The 17,588-nt window shown below is 40.7% G+C and overlaps 2 protein-coding genes across 4 annotated transcripts in view; both read left to right on the top strand.

Annotated features, from left to right (window-relative positions):
- The first annotated feature begins 227 nt into the window (after positions 1-227).
- On the top strand, positions 228-3,416 carry mrpl44 (mitochondrial ribosomal protein L44). The gene is made up of 4 exons (XM_034114666.1): positions 228-440; positions 1,528-1,996; positions 2,093-2,271; positions 2,749-3,416. The coding sequence occupies exons 1-4, from the start codon at positions 265-267 to the stop codon at positions 2,921-2,923; spliced, it is 999 nt and encodes a 332-aa protein (XP_033970557.1). The 5' UTR covers positions 228-264; the 3' UTR covers positions 2,924-3,416.
- Positions 3,417-4,258: 842 nt separating this feature from the next.
- agfg1a (ArfGAP with FG repeats 1a) overlaps positions 4,259-17,588 on the top strand; it is a 37,059-nt gene continuing 23,729 nt past the window's right edge. For 2 of the 3 annotated variants that reach the window (XM_034114524.1, XM_034114523.1), the window contains exon 1: positions 4,259-4,616. In XM_034114524.1, the coding sequence (XP_033970415.1) occupies positions 4,450-4,616 (167 nt within the window). In that variant the 5' untranslated portion in view covers positions 4,259-4,449. The remainder of the gene's footprint in view (positions 4,617-17,588) is intronic. The other variant, XM_034114522.1, reaches the window with a different exon arrangement.

The raw sequence follows: 17,588 nt of genomic DNA, 5'->3' as shown, positions 1-17,588 counted from the left end.
AAATAAATCAGGAAGCTTGAAGTAGAATAACAAAATCACAAAAATATTAGACATTGGGTCAGGGAGACTAATATTATTAAAGACGAACATATTAATACAAATAATTAAACATTTTATTGTATTTGTTATAATAATTCTGGTCCACACTCCAGCACAGTAGGTGGCGGTAATGCACGTTTTAACCCTGGTTGCAACCCGCATTACAACCGTGAAAATAATAACTCGGACAGTTTAAGCTGTTGCACCCATGCATCACTGGTCAACATGGCGTCCGGATTGTTACTAAATCGTGGTGTGCTAACATTAGGGATTCACTGTCAGCGTGTGTGCAGAAACGTGTCGGTTTCACAGGTTAGAGAGAAGAAGCGATGGATGAAATCATACACTCACCTCATGGCGAGGAAGCTGAAGCTGGAAGGACCTCCAGCTCCGAAGCCACGGTGAGGCTAACATTAGCTAACGTTAGCTAACAGGGTTTCACCAGAGAGCATCTCAAGGCCATCAGTGCGTCTGACACATTGGTCACTGTGTGCAGAGGTGGAGGAAGTACTAACGTTGTGTACTTACAAGTAGAAGTACCAGAGTGTAGGAATATTCTGTTACAAGTAAAAGTCCTGCATTCAAAATGTTACTCAACGAAAATTACTGAAGTATTAGCATCATATCAGAAGTACTCATTATGCATATTAGCCTATTTTCTGAAAAACATTATTATTATTATAGTTATTGTGTTCTCAAAGCTGGTAAAGGTGCAGCTAGTTTGAATGACTTTGTATACGGCAGGGTAGCTTGTGAATTTACTCCAGGTGGAACTAAAGTCTGATTTGAGACTTGATTAATTATATTTCACATCATTAATCTAAATCTGTAAAGTAACTAAAGGTATTCAATAATTGTAGTTGAGTAAAAGTACAGTATTTACTTCGATACTTTACACCACTGATATTGGTCACTGTGTTTATATAATGTAGCCGATAGAGTTGGCTTGATAAATAAAATTATATAATTATATTTTACATTTTGTCAGTACAGACTTGTTAATCAGAGGGTGAGTTGGTACAATGTCTACTGATTTGAATGTGGACCCAGGGGTTACTGTGCACAGTTATCTCTCCAGCCCCAATTTGTGCTTTTTATTTTATTTTGAGAATTTACCAAAAAGTGCTGTTCACGGTGCTTTACTTTACTTCCCCCCCCCCCCCCCCCCCCCCCCCCCCCCTACTTTCTACCTCACTTTTAAGTTGTGTTTTATTTTCTATTTTTAGGATGTTTGTTTGTTTTATACTCTCTTTCATTTACACATGTGCAATGCCTTGTTTACATGCTGCTGTGATTAAATGTAATCTAAACACTTCCTGTTAGTGCTAAAAGTATTAACTTCAGTGGACAGTAAGTTAGGGACACATCACCAACACTACAAGTCATAAGTAATAACCTCTTTTTTGTAATTATGTAAGACCTAGTCTGGGACGTTTTTGTAGAGGAAGTCAGGATTTTGATTTAACTCCATGTGTGACTCTCTTTCAGCTCTCTACAGCCTCACTGGGACTTCCATGCTGAGGTCCAGTCGTTCAGCTCCCGGCTCCAGGAGAACTTCTCCCTGGAGGCCCTGAAGAGAGCCTTCATCAATCCCTGTTACCTGCAGGCGGAGCAGGAGAGGAGGCGGGCGTTGGGCCTGGACTCGGAGACCGCCGCCCTCGCTCTGAAAGACAACATTCAGCTGAGTGAAAAGGGAGAGGGTTTCACTAAAAGCTTCCTGTCCGACTGGTGCATGGCCAACTTCCCCAGGCTGCGGAGAGAAGGGGTGGAGAGCGTCGTAGCGCACCTCACCAGCTCACCAGTTGTGACCTATGTAGCAAGAAACCTGGGCATTGAAGACCTGACCATGAGCGCAGAGTGTCCTGTTCCTGATGATGTGCTTTACTCCACATTCATGGCAGTGATCGGAGCTCTGGAGGAGAGCAGTGGAGCCGAGCAGACCGGATTATTCCTCAGGGTAAGAGGCTTGCTGCAGAGTGGAATGGGTATTCACCTGAAGTCTCTTGAGTTGTCTTTCCAGCAATATGATGCTTGTCTTCTCCCCTCTCCGTAGGATTTTGTGTCCTCTCAGCTGATAGGGAAGGACCTGTTTGACATGTGGACAGTTGTGGACCCCATGGGACTGCTGGTGGAGGAACTCACTCAGAGGAACCTTCCCCTGCCAGAGCCTCGGCTTGTCAGGGCGGCAGGAGCCAGTACCGTCCTGCCGCTGTTCTTTGTCGGCTTGTACAGGTATGTGTGCTGTTGTGCATGCTGTAATATGAGGAAAATAAGATATTGAGATTTTTGTGACAGTCTCTTCCATATAAATATTGAAGGGTGGACCATTGATGCTTTCACATGATTGTTGATAATTAATTAGATTTTTTCGCTAAGTGGGTAAAGACAAATAACAGAGCAGCTAGAACAGTTTAGAAAATGACAGCACTTCACTGTACTGCAGCCTATAAAACCAGACAAACACAATTTTGGACAAAAATAGTGTAATTTCCCATTAATTGCCAAGTCCTAGATGTTATCCATGTGACCGTGATTTAAGATTTACTGACATAAAAAAAAATCGAAGCTGACATGAAACCACGTTGCATGTTAAACTTGTAAGGGTTTGACTGAGATGCCAATCATTTGTAAAAGACCTGATGGTTAAAATTGTTTTGTGTGTAATCTGACAAGTGTTCTAATTTCTTTGGTATTTGTTTACGATTTTAGCGACAAGAAGTTCCTGGCTCAGGGTCCGGGGGAGACTCTCGTAGCAGCTGAGGAAGAGGCGGCTCGCGTAGCCCTCCGGAAACTCTACGGCTACACGGAGAACCACAGACCCTTCAACTTCTCTCCTCTACAGCCACATCAGCAGCCATTAATCCAAGCAGTCGGCAGCAATTAATGAATTAAAAACTATTTTGCTGCAGCAGAAAATTGGACATTAAAGTGGCACGAATGGACAAGAGGGATCATTTGAGATAAAGTACATCTTGTTTGTGGATAATGCTATTATACGGATTGTAGAGAGAAGGTCAAGGAACATAAGGTCACCATTGACCTTACTTACCAATGTCAATGTCAGTCCCCAAGACAAAGGAGAACCAATTAAACATATTGTACAAAAAAAGACTATGGTGAAGGGGCCAGGTTTCCACTGTATCAGACATCATCAATCTAAGTGTTTCTGAATTAATGTAATATATTCAAGTGTGTAAAGTCCACAATTGCCATAAATTACATTGGCTAATAAACTTCAAGCTGTTCAGCAGAACATGCCGCAAAACAGCCCTCGTGTTTGTTTTTTCTTGTAAATACTCATTACTAATTGCCATTTGGTTTACTCTGTATGCTGTTATAACATTTTGTTCATCTGTAATAAAAAGTTATAAATATGATTTATTGTAGATTGTCTCTATTTTCTTCCATGTAGAATATATTCCTTTAGGCACATTTTTAAATATCTAGTGCCAAGTATTATTCCTGGAAATGGTTCATATTCTCTGCAGTAACCAGACCAACCCTCATTTTTTTTTATACACGAGAAGTATTTACTGTATCATATAACACTTTTTCTTTATTATGCCATTGATTGTACATGCATGGTTTCATTTAAGTTACTTATATGTTACGTGTTATGTTTACGGTATGTTTGAACTAACTTCTAACTAAAATGCAGCATAACATACACAAAAACTAAGAATTAGTGTTGCAGTGACTATATGTATTCACAGGGTGGCGCTGATGTGCTAAAGAAAGACTTGTAGCTGTCTATGCACTGTCATGATTGCAACCAAAGAGACATTTAAGAAACAAGATAGTTAACGTCCTTTTCTAACCCGTTTTACATTGGAAAGTCCACGGCCAAGTCACCGCGTGTGCTCTTTAAATAGACTACTTGTTTTACCTCATAACCTTATACTATGTACAGAAACGAATATATAAACACAAAATCGTAATAGACGCCAGTCAAAAGTGGTTACCACGCAACACATACACGATATTAGAGCAACATTATTGATGTAGACCACTAAGAAGTAATAACGCTCCGTTTAAATATATAATAGGCTTAATGAACAGAGACCTAAGGGAAATGTGTTGGAATATTACAAAATATTGGAAAGTAACGTCATCAATATCTGGCCCTACCCAAAAAACTGAAGCGGTGTACTCTGTATAACGGGATCAAAACGAAACCGGAAGTCGACGGCAGGAATCATCTTGTTCCGTTAGTGTCCCCAATCCAACGCCTCAAACTCTCCTTATTCGAGGAGGAGACGCAAGGCCCCCCCAACCCATTCCCTCTCTGTCTTTATCACGGGCCGGCAACCGTTTTAAAAGCACCAGCCCTTTGTTTTAGATCTAACTGACCCTCCTTGTCTCCCCTCCCCGGGTTTTATTGAGCCCCTGCTGCTGTAATATCCCCTAACCATGGCGGCGAGTGCGAAGCGAAAACAGGAGGAGAAACACCTGAAGATGCTGAGAGAAATGACGAGTTTGCCTCCCAACAGAAAGTGCTTTGACTGCGACCAGCGCGGCCCAACCTATGCCAACATGACTGTGGGATCCTTCGTGTGCACCTCCTGCTCCGGCATCCTGTAAGTTACAAGTGACCTTAGCTTTAGACATGGCGCAGCACACGATATTGGTAGCTTCAGCTCCATAAGGAAGCCTGTTAGCCGCAAAGCTAACGGTAGAGAGGTATCCAGCAGTGTGAGTGTGTCTGTCTTGACATTGTCTGATGTGTTGGGCGGGGTGCATGGAGGTGTCAGTGTTAGCACGCTAATGTAGCAACCGTGACTAGATGCTAGCAGTGGTGGAAAGTAACTAAGTATATTTACTCAAGTACAATTTGGAGGGACCTCCACTTTTCAGTATTTTATTTGTTGGCTACTTTTGTAGTTCTACTCCACTACACTTATTTCATACCTTTTTTTATTTATGTATTTGATCTTTCCTTGTGTCTTATTTATTTTTGAATTGTATTTTATTTACCTCTAATCCATCTGCAATGTCTTACCTATGCTGCTGTGACGAAGACATTTCCCAAATTGGGATCAATAAAGTATATCTTCTCTTACTTTGCAGATGTTGGATTAATGATGTGAAATATAATCAACACTTAAATCAGACTTAAGTTACCCTGCAGTATACAAAGTCATTCAAACTAGCTGCACCTTTACCAGCTTTGATAACACTTTAATACAACAATAATTATGATCAAAACATTTGATAGATATTATTCTGAAATGGGCCAATATGAATAATGACTACTTCTACTTTTGGTAAGTTCATTTTGATTGCATGACTTTTACTTGTACAGAGTATTCCTACACTCTGGTACTTCTACTTCTACTCAAGTACAAGACCTGAGTACTTCTTCCACCTCTGGATGCTAGCTAACTTTAGCTTCCAATGTCAGCTAGTGAATTTATCTGACACTTTGCAAAGCTAGGTCTAAAGATAAGCCAGTCACCAGCTGCTGCTAGTGCTACTACAGGGTCTTCAAAATTAAGGCTATTAAAAAGTATTAAACGGCATTTTCCAAGGTATTACATTTTGTAGCTTGTTTTCAATAAGTATATAAATTGTCCAAAGAGGTTGTATTCTAAAAGTTTGCCTGAATGTAATCATTGCGTAGGTGTGTAGTGTGATTCTGTGTAGTTTATTTATGGCATCCCATTGGATTTGACGTCATCTGAACAGGACATCGCACGCTCACTGCTTGATAGCGAGCGAAGGTCCGTTTACGCCGGTTGTTAAACAACATCGTTATGGGGAAATGAAAGTTTGCGTCCAAATGGTTGGAAGATAAGGAGGAAGGACAATCAATACTGTATATAGTAAATGTGAGGTAAAGTGTGTCGCCAATGTAACCGGTTAAAACTTAAAATGTATGGAAAGGGTCTTAAAAAAGGTCTTAAAAGGTATTACATTTGACTTCAGGATTCCTGCATATACCCTGTACCAGTTGTTGCCTGGCAACGTTTAAAGGCCCGCCTTGTATCCGAGCTAATTGATTTAGTTCTGAGAGCCCAAATCCCCAACACACATGCATGACGTCACACGTTTAAATAGTCACACGTTTAAATAGTCTGTTGTTAAACTGGGTTTTATTTGTGTTTTTAAGACTTAAAATGAAGTGTTTCGTTATCATCAGTGCTGGAAGAATGACTGAGATCCTTTACTTAAGTAAAAGTAGAAATACTTTAGTCGAAAAATACTTCATTACAAGTGAAAGTCCTGCATTCAAAATGTTACTTTAGTAGAAGTATAGAAGTATTGCCTGCTAAATCTACTTAAAGTATCACAAGTAAAAGTACCCATTATGCACCATGGCTCTTTTTAAAGTATTATAATATTATTGAATATTAAATTATTCCTTCTTTTGATTGCTTACAAATACATATAAGAACATTTGAATGTTGTAGTTTGTGCATATTAAGACAATTTTAGATCTAAAAATATATATTCGTACTCAGGTACTGCATTATATCATATAGTGATGTCATGTGTTTTTTATGTAGCAGGTCACTTTTGAGTGTTAAAGAAATGTAGTGGAGTAAAATGTACAATAGTAGAAGTGTAAAGTAGCATTACATGGAAATACTCAAGTAAAGTACAAGTATGACAAAATGGTACTTGAGTAAATGTACTTAGTTACTTCCCACCACTGGTCATTATACTCATGAGTAGATAACATCAGTTTGATTTCAATAAAGTGTTAACGTTGCTTAATGTGAAATGATGGCAGAGACTTGGGTGTGGGAAAGCAACGTGACTTGGAGATGCTGCAGATAATGCAATAACCGGTATCCATTTCATCATCAGTTGCATTTGGTCCTGTAATCTCCTTCTGTACCGCATCTAGATTAAATCTGACAGACACAAACCCAAACAATACTTTCACTTTTTCTAAAAAAATCTGTCTGACCCCAAAACCTTTTGTGTGCCAATGCACTCGTGTCAGCAGCGATCTACAGCACTGATAGTGTCTGTGTAGCCTTGCTGCTGGATGTTTTGACTTTAGATAATGTTTGTCTGATTTAAAGCGTTGCTGTGCAGTTGTGTAACCGAGCATCTGTAGCTCTGGATTTGGGATTAGTGGAGAATCCCAATCCATGTCTTCTTATTCCTCTAAAGATATCCCACTGTGCTGTCTTCTTTTTGGATTTTGAAAATGTTTTTTGTGTGATTGGGAACACATTTAGAAAGTAATCCAAAAATGGTTAAGACAACTTGCTTGCATTACTTTCTGAAGGATTTAGATGTATTGCACAACAACTGTAAAATTGGCATACATTAAGAAGGTAATGTTTCCCTTATATTATGTTAATTGCACAATATTGTGCTCATCCCAACATGATCACTCTTCCCCCGAAGACTTTTGAGGATTATACAGTTTCTCTTGTAAGTGCATGGACATTTGGTTCTCTTGAAAAGAAATGATGCCCTGAGACCCCATTTACACGGGAACGCAAACGAAACTAACCGAATTCGATATCAAAAAAGTCTTCCGTTCACACGGATATGGCTCAATAAACGTGTCCTTCCACACGAGACCGCTCGACCCGCTGGATACGCTGTAGTACATATGCCGGGCCTGTAAGTGGCGCTGTACTTCCGCCACAAAATACACCAAAAGCAGCGAAGAAGACCCCAGAGCATGGTTGCCATGGTTGCCTGGTTGCCCTTCTGTTTATTCTACGCGGTGGATTTAGCAAACATGTAGTTCATGTAGTTCTCCATATCCACTTGTTGCTGATGGTTGTGGTAGAGGAGCTGTAGATGTTGCACTAACATCTGTAGCATGTTCAGTAGCATGCTACAGCATGGTCAGTAGCTACTGAGGTGGGGAGAGGCGGGGCTATGGCTTCATCGTTATCAGGAAAATGATCGTATAGGACGTACACATGGAGCCGTTTGGCCCCCCAGAGCGTTCCGTCCGCAGATTTATCCACCTTGGGACCAGTTATCGTTTGCGGGGTCCGTTTCCGCGGTTCCGTTACGGCCTCGTGTGAACGACCAGTATATACGAAAGAGAAAAGTAGCGGATACAACCCGTTTCGTTCTCGTGTAAACAGCGCCTCAGACATGAAGTGCTCAAATCCATACCGCTCAGTTTTACACCTGTATACCTATCTTGCAAAAAAAACATGACCCAGGTCTAGTTTACAAAATCATTAATGTATTAAAGTCCCCTCTTTGCCACCAAATCCCCTCTTTTCTCACTGAAATGTTACCATGGTTTACGTTATAAACTACAAATCATAAGCCTTCGCAATTGAGTACATTTCATCACAGTAAATTAGCAGCTAACTCAATAATGTGTTCATCCGTCCATCCTGTTCTGCATTTAGATTGCTCTCTAAATGCTTTATGGAAATCATCCTTCCATTTCTGAGTAATGGTTATTCTAATAATGTTGCCGGGGGAAAAGGGAAAGTATACGTGGCTCGGTAATTCCCCACTGATGACCTTTGTAGTTTTATTAGTCGGCACAGAACGGATTAATTCATGGACAAAATACTACGCTATTTGTTTTTGAGACATAAGATAAAGCCCCTGTTTGACTTGTGCCGTGACCTTAATCTGTACAAACAGTTGTAGCTGTCTGCACTCCAACATGAAGGTTATTTTCTGTAGCGTGGAAAATAATCAGATTTGCTGTGTGCTTGCTGATACTGCTGAGGACTCCACTGTGAATTTTCCCATCTGCTCACCCTATGGTATTACAGTCTGTAAAGAGAGTTAATTGACTTCTTTACTAGCTTGAGATCACAATCCCCTGTTGTCTTTCACACCTTTTTATAAAGACAAAACGTGCTGTGGTGAGTTGTTGAAATGTTCTCAGCAACAGAGTGTTTGCTGTGTGACTGATGTTTGCAGGAAGCCTGGTGTGATTGTAGGCTCAGGAAATGGTTTGGCCCCACTGCGCTGCTACATCAGCAGCTTGTGCTGTTTGCATGTGCCGCAGGAAGTGGCAGAGAGTTCACCGTCTTCTGCCTTTTGCTTTACTTTGAACTTTAGAGTTGCAAAGGCAATGTGAGGGAAGTATTCAAGCTCAGACTTGATGTGTTGTTTTGTTTACTGTCTTGAATAGCAGCCCTTTTTTGAATAATAATAGTGTCAAAAGAAACAATCTCAAGGACAGATAATCACCTCATGAAGCCTAAACATGTTGTATTTATTGTAAAATGTTGCTCTTATGTCTTAAATGGGACATTTGACTGGTGAGGGATTTTTCATTTAAAGTGGACCTATCATGCTATATTTAAATGATATATTGTAGGGCCATACCTATATAAGGTATATTTATACGTTTCTGTTTTCGAAATACCAAACAGATCATGCATTTTAGCCATGCCTCATTTCGCTCTATGTGCTGTTTGCTGTCTACGGGTCTGATTCTGCTGACCACGCCCCCCTACAGGAGAGGGGAGACGTGCTCTGATTAGCTGCTGGGCTGTCAGAAGAGGGGGAGAAAAAGAGATCTCCGTCCTCCGTGTTTTATTATATAGAGTCGTTATTCATTTGTTTTAAAGCTCAATAAATAACAAAGAAGACCTTTGACCGGCACTTTTCTAATTTTGTCCGGAAGATTTCAACTTTAATGGACATCTTGACCGGCGAAACAAACTGAAACTGAAACTCTGCCGCACGGTCCCCTCGTTCCTTGGAAGAGGCGGAGAGGTGGGTGTTTGTCATCTGCTGGTGGACTAACCGGAGAGAATTACAGTGCTTGCCTCGACGGGGAGGGATTGCATTGAGCAATCCCTCCCCGCAAGCGTTTGCAGCGGGAGCAAACACTTGCCTCGGGGAGGGAGAAAAAAAGCCACAGCGGAGAATAAACAGAAGGGTAACCATGGTAACTATGGGCGTTAAGTCTTCTTCGCTGCTTTTGTGGCAGACTACAGCGCCACTTACAGGCCTGGCATATGTACTACAGCGTCTCCAGCGCTTTCAAGCGGCAATGGCCGGCCGTGGCCCAACCCCACATTCCCCTGATAGGTGGAGAGTTGGCCCAATAGCCGTAGCGCCACTGTCCTGACGTCAGTAACGTGTTCAAATCTGGATCAGTTTTTATCAGATCCGTTGCAGCCCCTTTTTTAGAGATTTGGGTATGGAGGAAAATAGAGAGGGTTGTGTTTTCTGACACTTGGTGAGTTCCCTGGAACACCGGGGACACATATTCATGTATAAAAGACGTACAAAAGTGCATTTTGCATGATAGGTCCCCTTTAAGGAAGTGGTTTGCCGCTCCATTTTTCATATGCAGTTTTTTGCATAGTTGTGGTTGTTTAATGGGTGGAGTTGGAATCCGCTATGTAAACACATTCCTCATCAAGGTGGAGGCCTTCCCAGGAGGAACACCGCTCACAATGTGTCTCTTTCTGGAGAGTTGCCCACAGCAGGAAGTCACCCCTCTTGAACTAAGTATTACTAAGTGAGCAGGGCTCCGACGATGACGTGACAGAAGAAGGGAGGCGCCACCGACACTTAACGTCCTGGAAGATATTCCTTGACTTGAACATTTGAAACTGAGAACGTTTAGTTTTCTTGTTTCTCATTATTTCCCATTCGATTTTTTATAATATTACATTTCATTTATATAGCACACTTTAAAAACAACGTCATCTCAAGGTGCTTCACAATGCTATGAGGAGAAAATAATCAAATAAAAAGTTATCTTAAGGAGCATATTGAATTAAATATGGTAATATAAAAAAGGTTAGAATAACAAATAAATATATTAAAGGACAGTCAGTAAAATGTGCAGTGTCTGAAGGACTGTTGGCTGATAGATTGATGGTGGTTTATTTGGCATTAATGCTGATTTGATAGTGACCCATGTAACCTAAAAATGGGCATACTGTGGTAAAAGATCACAAAAGTTCCCTCCATAGAGTTTCCCTCCCACACCTGAACATGAGCATAATATATTAATCCTCATTAAAGGTCCCCTATTATACTGTTTTTCATCAATATATTATAGGTCTCAGATATATACAGAACCTGTCTCTGAAGTGTTTGGCTCCAAACACCAAACAGATCATTGCAGCATCCCATAATCCCCTCCGTTTCAGCCCTGTTTCCAAAGTGCTGATTCTCTGTCTGTTACTTTAGATGAGGGGTCACCAACCTTTTTTAGCGTGAGGGCTACTTTCAAAAAATAAAACAAGTCGGGGGCTACTTTTACCCCTTTTTTTGTTTTTGTTTTTTGCAGTGTATATATTTAGCACATTTTAACATTATGATATGCTGACCTTTAACCTTTGTGTGCTGTTTGGGTCTGTGGGACCCGTTTTCAGTGTTTACTAAAAGAACATGTATGCAATTTAATTATTTTAACCTGCTTTATTTGGGGGTGGACCTCACCTCCTCTAGGGGGGTCCTCACCTCCTCTAGGGGGGTCCTCACCTCCTCTAGGGGATGCACCCCGGGAAGATTATTTTTAAATGTTGAAGTGAAATGCATCCTCTGGAGCACTTTGAGCACAACATGAATTTATGGAAACAGCTCTCAACACTCAGATGAAAGAGAGCTGTATACTTTTCAATAATCCAAACATCTTTAGAATATGATCACAACCAATAACAAATAATTTAAACTTGTTTATTCTTATCTTATGTTAGCTTATTTTATTTATGCTTATTTTACTAATCACTCCCCTTTCAAACTGTTTTTTTTTTTTTTTTACTGCCCTATACACATTGGAATGATTTCTTACTTTATCTATATTAAATAGATAAAGGTGTGCTCTCCCTAGCTCTCTCTCTCTCTCTCTCTCCCTAGCTCTCTCGCTCGCTCTCTCTCTCCCCCCCCTCTCTCTCCCCCTCCCTAGCTCTCTCTCTCTCTCTCCCTCTGTCTCGCTCGCTCACAGAGGCTGTGTGCTCCTCCGTGGCGATGGCGGCTTGCGTTAAAAAATAATAATAAACATATTTGTAAAGTTAACGGGATTTCGAAAAGAGCGGGGGACATTTCCCCCCTCTCCCAGGTGGAAATTACGTCATGCGTGTGTGTGCGTCAAGTGCAATAAATATATATGCAAGTTGCAACACACACACAGTAAAACTGCCCCCCATGTGTTGTATAGGCTGGCACGACTAGGCTGTTCAATGGGGCTGATGTGTAAATTCTGCCAGAAGGAAAATCACTCCAATCAAACTCCTTATGAAGCGGTGCGGTGCCGCTCCACATTGCTTTTCTTCCAGACTGCAACGCTGGTCCCGCAAATCAAGCAAGAACGTGATTGGTCGATATTCATTGTGGGGGTGGGGGGAGGAGGGGTGTTAGATAGATATAGAGTTGTAGTAAGTAGATAGTTTGCTATGATTGAGGTTTCGTTTATGCATAGGGTAGATTCTTTTATTTACATTTCCTTTTTTGTTTTGTGTATTTTTTACATTTTGGATTTGCTTGGCGAGCTATTTTTAGGACATGCCCCGCGGGCGACTCACGTTGCCCCTGCGGGCGACTAAGTGCCCGCGGGCACCGTGTTGGCTACCCCTGCTTATGATGATAATAAGGAGCCACTCCCCACGCCCCTCTGAGATATATTTGGTTAAAAAGAACTCAATGGTGCTCGAGGAGGAGATTCAGGTGAAAAAAATCGTCATGACATCATAAAGTGGCAAAAATCTGATCAGCTCATTTTCAGACAGGTTTTTATATAAATCGATCAGGACAAAAAGAGAGAGAATCTTTTTTCCTGAAACTTTCAGAATCTCTTTACACAGAGGGGACACATGTTGATGTAGAAAAAAGACATGAACAAGTGGATTTTGCATAATAGGTGACCTTTCAAGTTGTGGAAGATGGTATAAAACAAGTATTTTTGTAGATACAGTAGTTGAAGCAGCAGAGTGAAGGATGATGCATTAGCCTCTCTCATCTCTTGCCAGTTTCTCTCACCCTGGAGCTGTTACATTATGCAAATTACTCTGTGGTCTAAAATACAGTAGCGACGAGGTCATAATTATTTTACCGTGCAATATGTGAGGCTATTTTCTGATACACTTTGCTCCCGAGTAGACATGATCTGAAAATAGACTAACTTGGCAACAAGGTCTGAGCAGAGGTTCAATTAAATCTTTACAGACATTGTTGATTTGTACTTTTAAATCCAGGCTGAAGACTTTTCTTTTTGCCGCTGCTTTTAATTGAACTATTCGTATCTTTACACTGCGCTATAACTTTTATTCATGTATTTTAAAGTGGACCTATTATGCTATATTTTAAAAATATATTGTAGGGCCATACCTATACAAAACATGTCTGTGAAGTCTTTTGCTTAAAATACCAAACAGATCACCCATTGTAGCCATGCCTCACACTGCTCATACCCCTCTGTTCCAGCCCTGTTGCAAACAGGTGGATTCTGCTGCTAGCCACGCCCCTTTGTAGCGTCACACAGCTTTCCCCTGGGAGATCTCAGCTAAACGCTGCGGTGATTAAATGCCATGTTATGCTCCTAACCACTTCAAGCTTTATTTCTGAAACAGTATGGAGCTCAAACCTTTCTCTCGCGCAGGGTTTACCACAAGGACATTACGTTACACATTTTCTCTCCAGTAGCCTACAGCGTTAGCTCCATGGTTAGCTTTGAGTGTTAGCATGCTTGCTAATGTAAACACACAGCATATTACTCCCAAAACACGCCGCGCATTGTTTCTGATACAGCACATAGCTTGACATATTCTTTCTTAAGTGTTTACCGCTAGAACAGTGCCATTATATGTATTATATATATATATAACAACTTTACCCTAAGCCTAGAGTACACAGACACACAGCTGCGACTGTATACGGAGACGATAGGTTGGGACGTGTGCCGGAGACGATAGGTTGGGACGTGTGCCGGAGACGATAGGTTGGGACGTGTCACGTGTGCCGGAGACGATAGGTTGGGACGTGTCACGTGTGCCGGAGACGATAGGTTGGGACGTGTCACGTGTGCCGGAGACGATAGGTTGGGACGTGTCACGTGTGCCGGAGACGATAGGTTGGGACGTGTCGCGTGTGCCGGTTGTCGCCAATGACGTAATAGGAGGATCTGCTTGTTAGCACTCCCCCTTCTTTTTTTTCTTTTTTCAGATGTGGGTACGGAGGAAAAGAGAGAGGGTTTTGTTTTCTGACACTTTGTGGGTTCCCTGACACACCGGGGACACATATTTATGTATAAAAGACATAAAAAAGTGCATTTTGCATGATAGGTCCCCTTTAACTTTTAATGTTTATTTTATTATCTTTGCTTTTTAATGACTGTTTTTAAATGCCATTTTCTTAATGTCTTTCATTTTTGTGAAGCACTTTGAATTGCGTTGAAAAGGTGCTATATAAATACACTTGCTTTGTATAGCGTTGCGATGTTAGACACTATTATAAACATTCTTTATTTTATCTAATTAATAATCACTGTTGATATTTACATCTCGCTAAGTCTGCTGTCACTGAAACTGTCACAATTAAATGGCTTTTTTTGGCAGCAGAGACAGGGAGTGTGTGGGACTGTTGGACCGTGACATAGTGTTGCGGACAGTTTTATTGTACACGTTATCCGCTGGATGAGAAACCGCCCTGATAATAAGATGAGTCCCTTTTTGCAACGTCTGCTTGTAGATAAGACTTTTAAAAGTTGAGAGAGATTTTGAAATGAAACAAGGTTCACAGAAATTATGTAGTAAACTCATCTCGGCCGGTTTCTATTTGTTTTCTAGGCAGGATTACCAACAAAAAAAAACCTATTCAATTTTAAAGTGGTCCCAAAAATATACGGCGGATACTCAAATATACCCAAAAAGTCCTTTATCAACACTGCAATGCAACATTTCCGTTGTTTGAGTGCACTTCTATTTCATGCCACTGTTAATTAAACAATACATTATATTATCATCAAATACTTTATAGGAAAACTGGGTAGAGATGCTGTCATCAAATCTAGACCTTGGGGCTATGGAGGTTTCTCCTTGCATCTGACCTATATTCATCTTCATGGCACTACACTAGACTGTAACCTCGTGCTGAAACACACATTTTAACTCAAACACACAGAGATACTCAGTCTTTAGATATCTTCAGATAAGTTTACTTCTATATGGCTTCTTGCTTTTGATACATTTGCTTCTGACATTGAAAACTTAAAGTGGACCTATTATGCTATATTGGAAAAATATATTGTAGGGCCATACCTATACAAAACATATCTGTGAAGTTTTTTGCTTCAAATACCAAACAGATCCCCCGTTGTAGCCATGCCTCATACTGCTCATACCCCTCTTTTGCAGCCCTGTTAGAGAAATGCGGATTTTGGGTCCTTAGCTTAAAAAAAAAAAAGGAGGAGGAGGCAGAGCTAATGCCTGATCAGAATTCTACCAGAGATAAAGTTAAATTCTGCTGTGATAAACGCCATCCTGTTCTAAACCACATCAAGGATTATTTCTGAAACTGTGGAGCTCAAATTATTTTTCTCTTGCGGGTTTATCACAAGGTGAGTTCCTTTTTTTAAATGTCCTGCTTTTTAAACACAAGTGCTCTACAACAGGGGTTCCCAACCCCCGGGCGAGGTGTTACTGCCGGGCCGCGAAATAGCTGTGAGTTTATCGTAATATTTGCAGAATTATAAATATATAAAAATATTTTATCATAATGTTTTTTTCAAAAAGTGTTTAATTTTCGCACCTATACCAGTCATATTATTGCATCCAGTAGCTAGTTAAACTTTCACCAGAAAACAGTTGAAAATGGCTTTTATGATGTTCCGAGGGATTTGGCGGGTCAGCCTAAGGTCTCAGCCTCTTGTTCGCACGAGAAAGTTACCGGTGCGCCAAGTAGGAAGAGGAGCACACAGGAGACAACCGTTTGATTGCAGACTGTTATGTTTATGTGGGGAAATGGCAGTGCATACATTATTTGAAATATATTTCAAACTCTGACTTTATTTTAAGGACATGTCGGCCAGGGGTGTAGAGCTATTTGTTTAAACACCGGATTGGCAAAACAGGAGAGTAAACCAGTCTGCCTTGATCTATGAATTCATGTCTGGGACTCTCACAGTATCTGCTGCCCGCAGCTGTTTTATAGAAGGAAAACCTCCTTCACTTCATGAAATGGCTGCAGCATCAGGAGGCAGCGGGACGTGTAACTCCGCCTCTGAGAAGTGCAGCACCAGCGCGCCGAGAGCTGTGCCTTTTTACGCACCGCCTTCACTGTGTTTACAGAACAGCTTAAGAGTGACTGCAGGCTGCTACGTGTTAACCACACACACCTCTACACACACACACACCTCTACACACACACACACACCTCTACACATATCGAACTGCCTGATTATTCCCCCTATTACTCGTTTTATGAAGGCGATGTCCGGTCACCAAGGCGCATGATGTGTGTGTGCACCGGAACGAACGACACTATCATAATATCTTCTGAAAACAAATGCCAGACACACACACACACACACACACACACACACCCTGGCGACAGGACATCTCCTTCATAATGCGCCTTCTCCTCGTTTTCCCTGCATTCACTGGATTATCTGTAAATTATACAAACAAAACCAAAACGTTGATTTATCTGTTTTCCCATTTTGGTTTAAAAACTGAATAACGTCGGTTTTCTGGTTTTCCGAAAAACACCGGTCCTTTTTTTTCTTTTTTTTAACGTTAATATGTTTTGGATGCATTTTGTTCTAGTATTTGTTCAGGCTGTTACATACAATTAGTCTCTGTTGCTACCTGCTGGTGAGTAAATATTAAAATCAGGTAAAATTGACAACCGGTCCGCGTTTTTTTTTTTATGCATCTGCCGGTCCTTGGCACAATAAAGGTTGGGAACCCCTGCTCTACAGTACAGGTTAGCTCTGAGTGTTAGCGAGGCTCTGCTTATGTAAACAAAGACGAGATTACGTCCAAAACACGTCGGGCATTGTTTCTGATAGCAACTTTCCGTGGGTCCGCCGCCGATTTGACGTCATATCGGCAGCAAATCTGTATCCGCTCATTGTACCTCTGTTTTTAAAAGATAAGGGCCCTATGTCAACCATTTTTTGAGATCTGACTGGAAGATTTTTTTTTTTAGGTCTGATATTAAAGTCAGAACTCTGAGAACATTTCTGAATTCTGGGGAAAACGTTAGAATTCTGACTCTTTTTTTCCTCAGGATTCTAAGATAAAATTCAGAATTCTCAAGTTTTTCTCAGAATTTTCCCCAAAATGTTGACTTTATTCTCAGAAGTAAAATAATCTTTTTTTTTTATTCAGGTCTATATCCCAAAAGAAACCTAGTCCTCTTCCCTATGTAACAGATCATTTGAATGTTTTCATTTAAAATGTCAATCTTTAGTTGATTTATGTAGTTAACCCTTTTTTTTTATTTCAATGGGAGGTCCAGTAAGCAGATAACTGTATTTGTATATCGTAAGAAAGCGTCACATTGAAGTGTTTTCCATTAAGTCTATGTAGTCCTTGCGGCATAACAATTTAATTAGGTCTTCCCCTTAGAAATAGCCATACGTTCCCATTGATCTACTACATTATTAGAAAGGGACATATGGAACGCTTTCCTAT

Source organism: Trematomus bernacchii, unplaced genomic scaffold, assembly GCF_902827165.1.
Source record: "Trematomus bernacchii unplaced genomic scaffold, fTreBer1.1, whole genome shotgun sequence".
NCBI classification, from domain to species: Eukaryota; Metazoa; Chordata; class Actinopteri; order Perciformes; family Nototheniidae; genus Trematomus; species Trematomus bernacchii.
The sequence above is the reverse complement of the archived record's forward strand: the minus strand, read 5'-3'. Positions and strand labels throughout refer to the sequence as shown.

Bases quoted from the DNA above. Each gene is read 5' to 3' on its own strand.
- mrpl44 (XM_034114666.1), top strand. From the start codon at position 265: ATGGCGTCCGGATTGTTACTAAATCGTGGTGTGCTAACATTAGGGATT. The intron at 441-1,527 runs GTGAGGCTAACA...ACTCTCTTTCAG, and splicing joins CCTCCAGCTCCGAAGCCACG to CTCTCTACAGCCTCACTGGG. The intron at 1,997-2,092 runs GTAAGAGGCTTG...CCCTCTCCGTAG, and splicing joins AGACCGGATTATTCCTCAGG to GATTTTGTGTCCTCTCAGCT.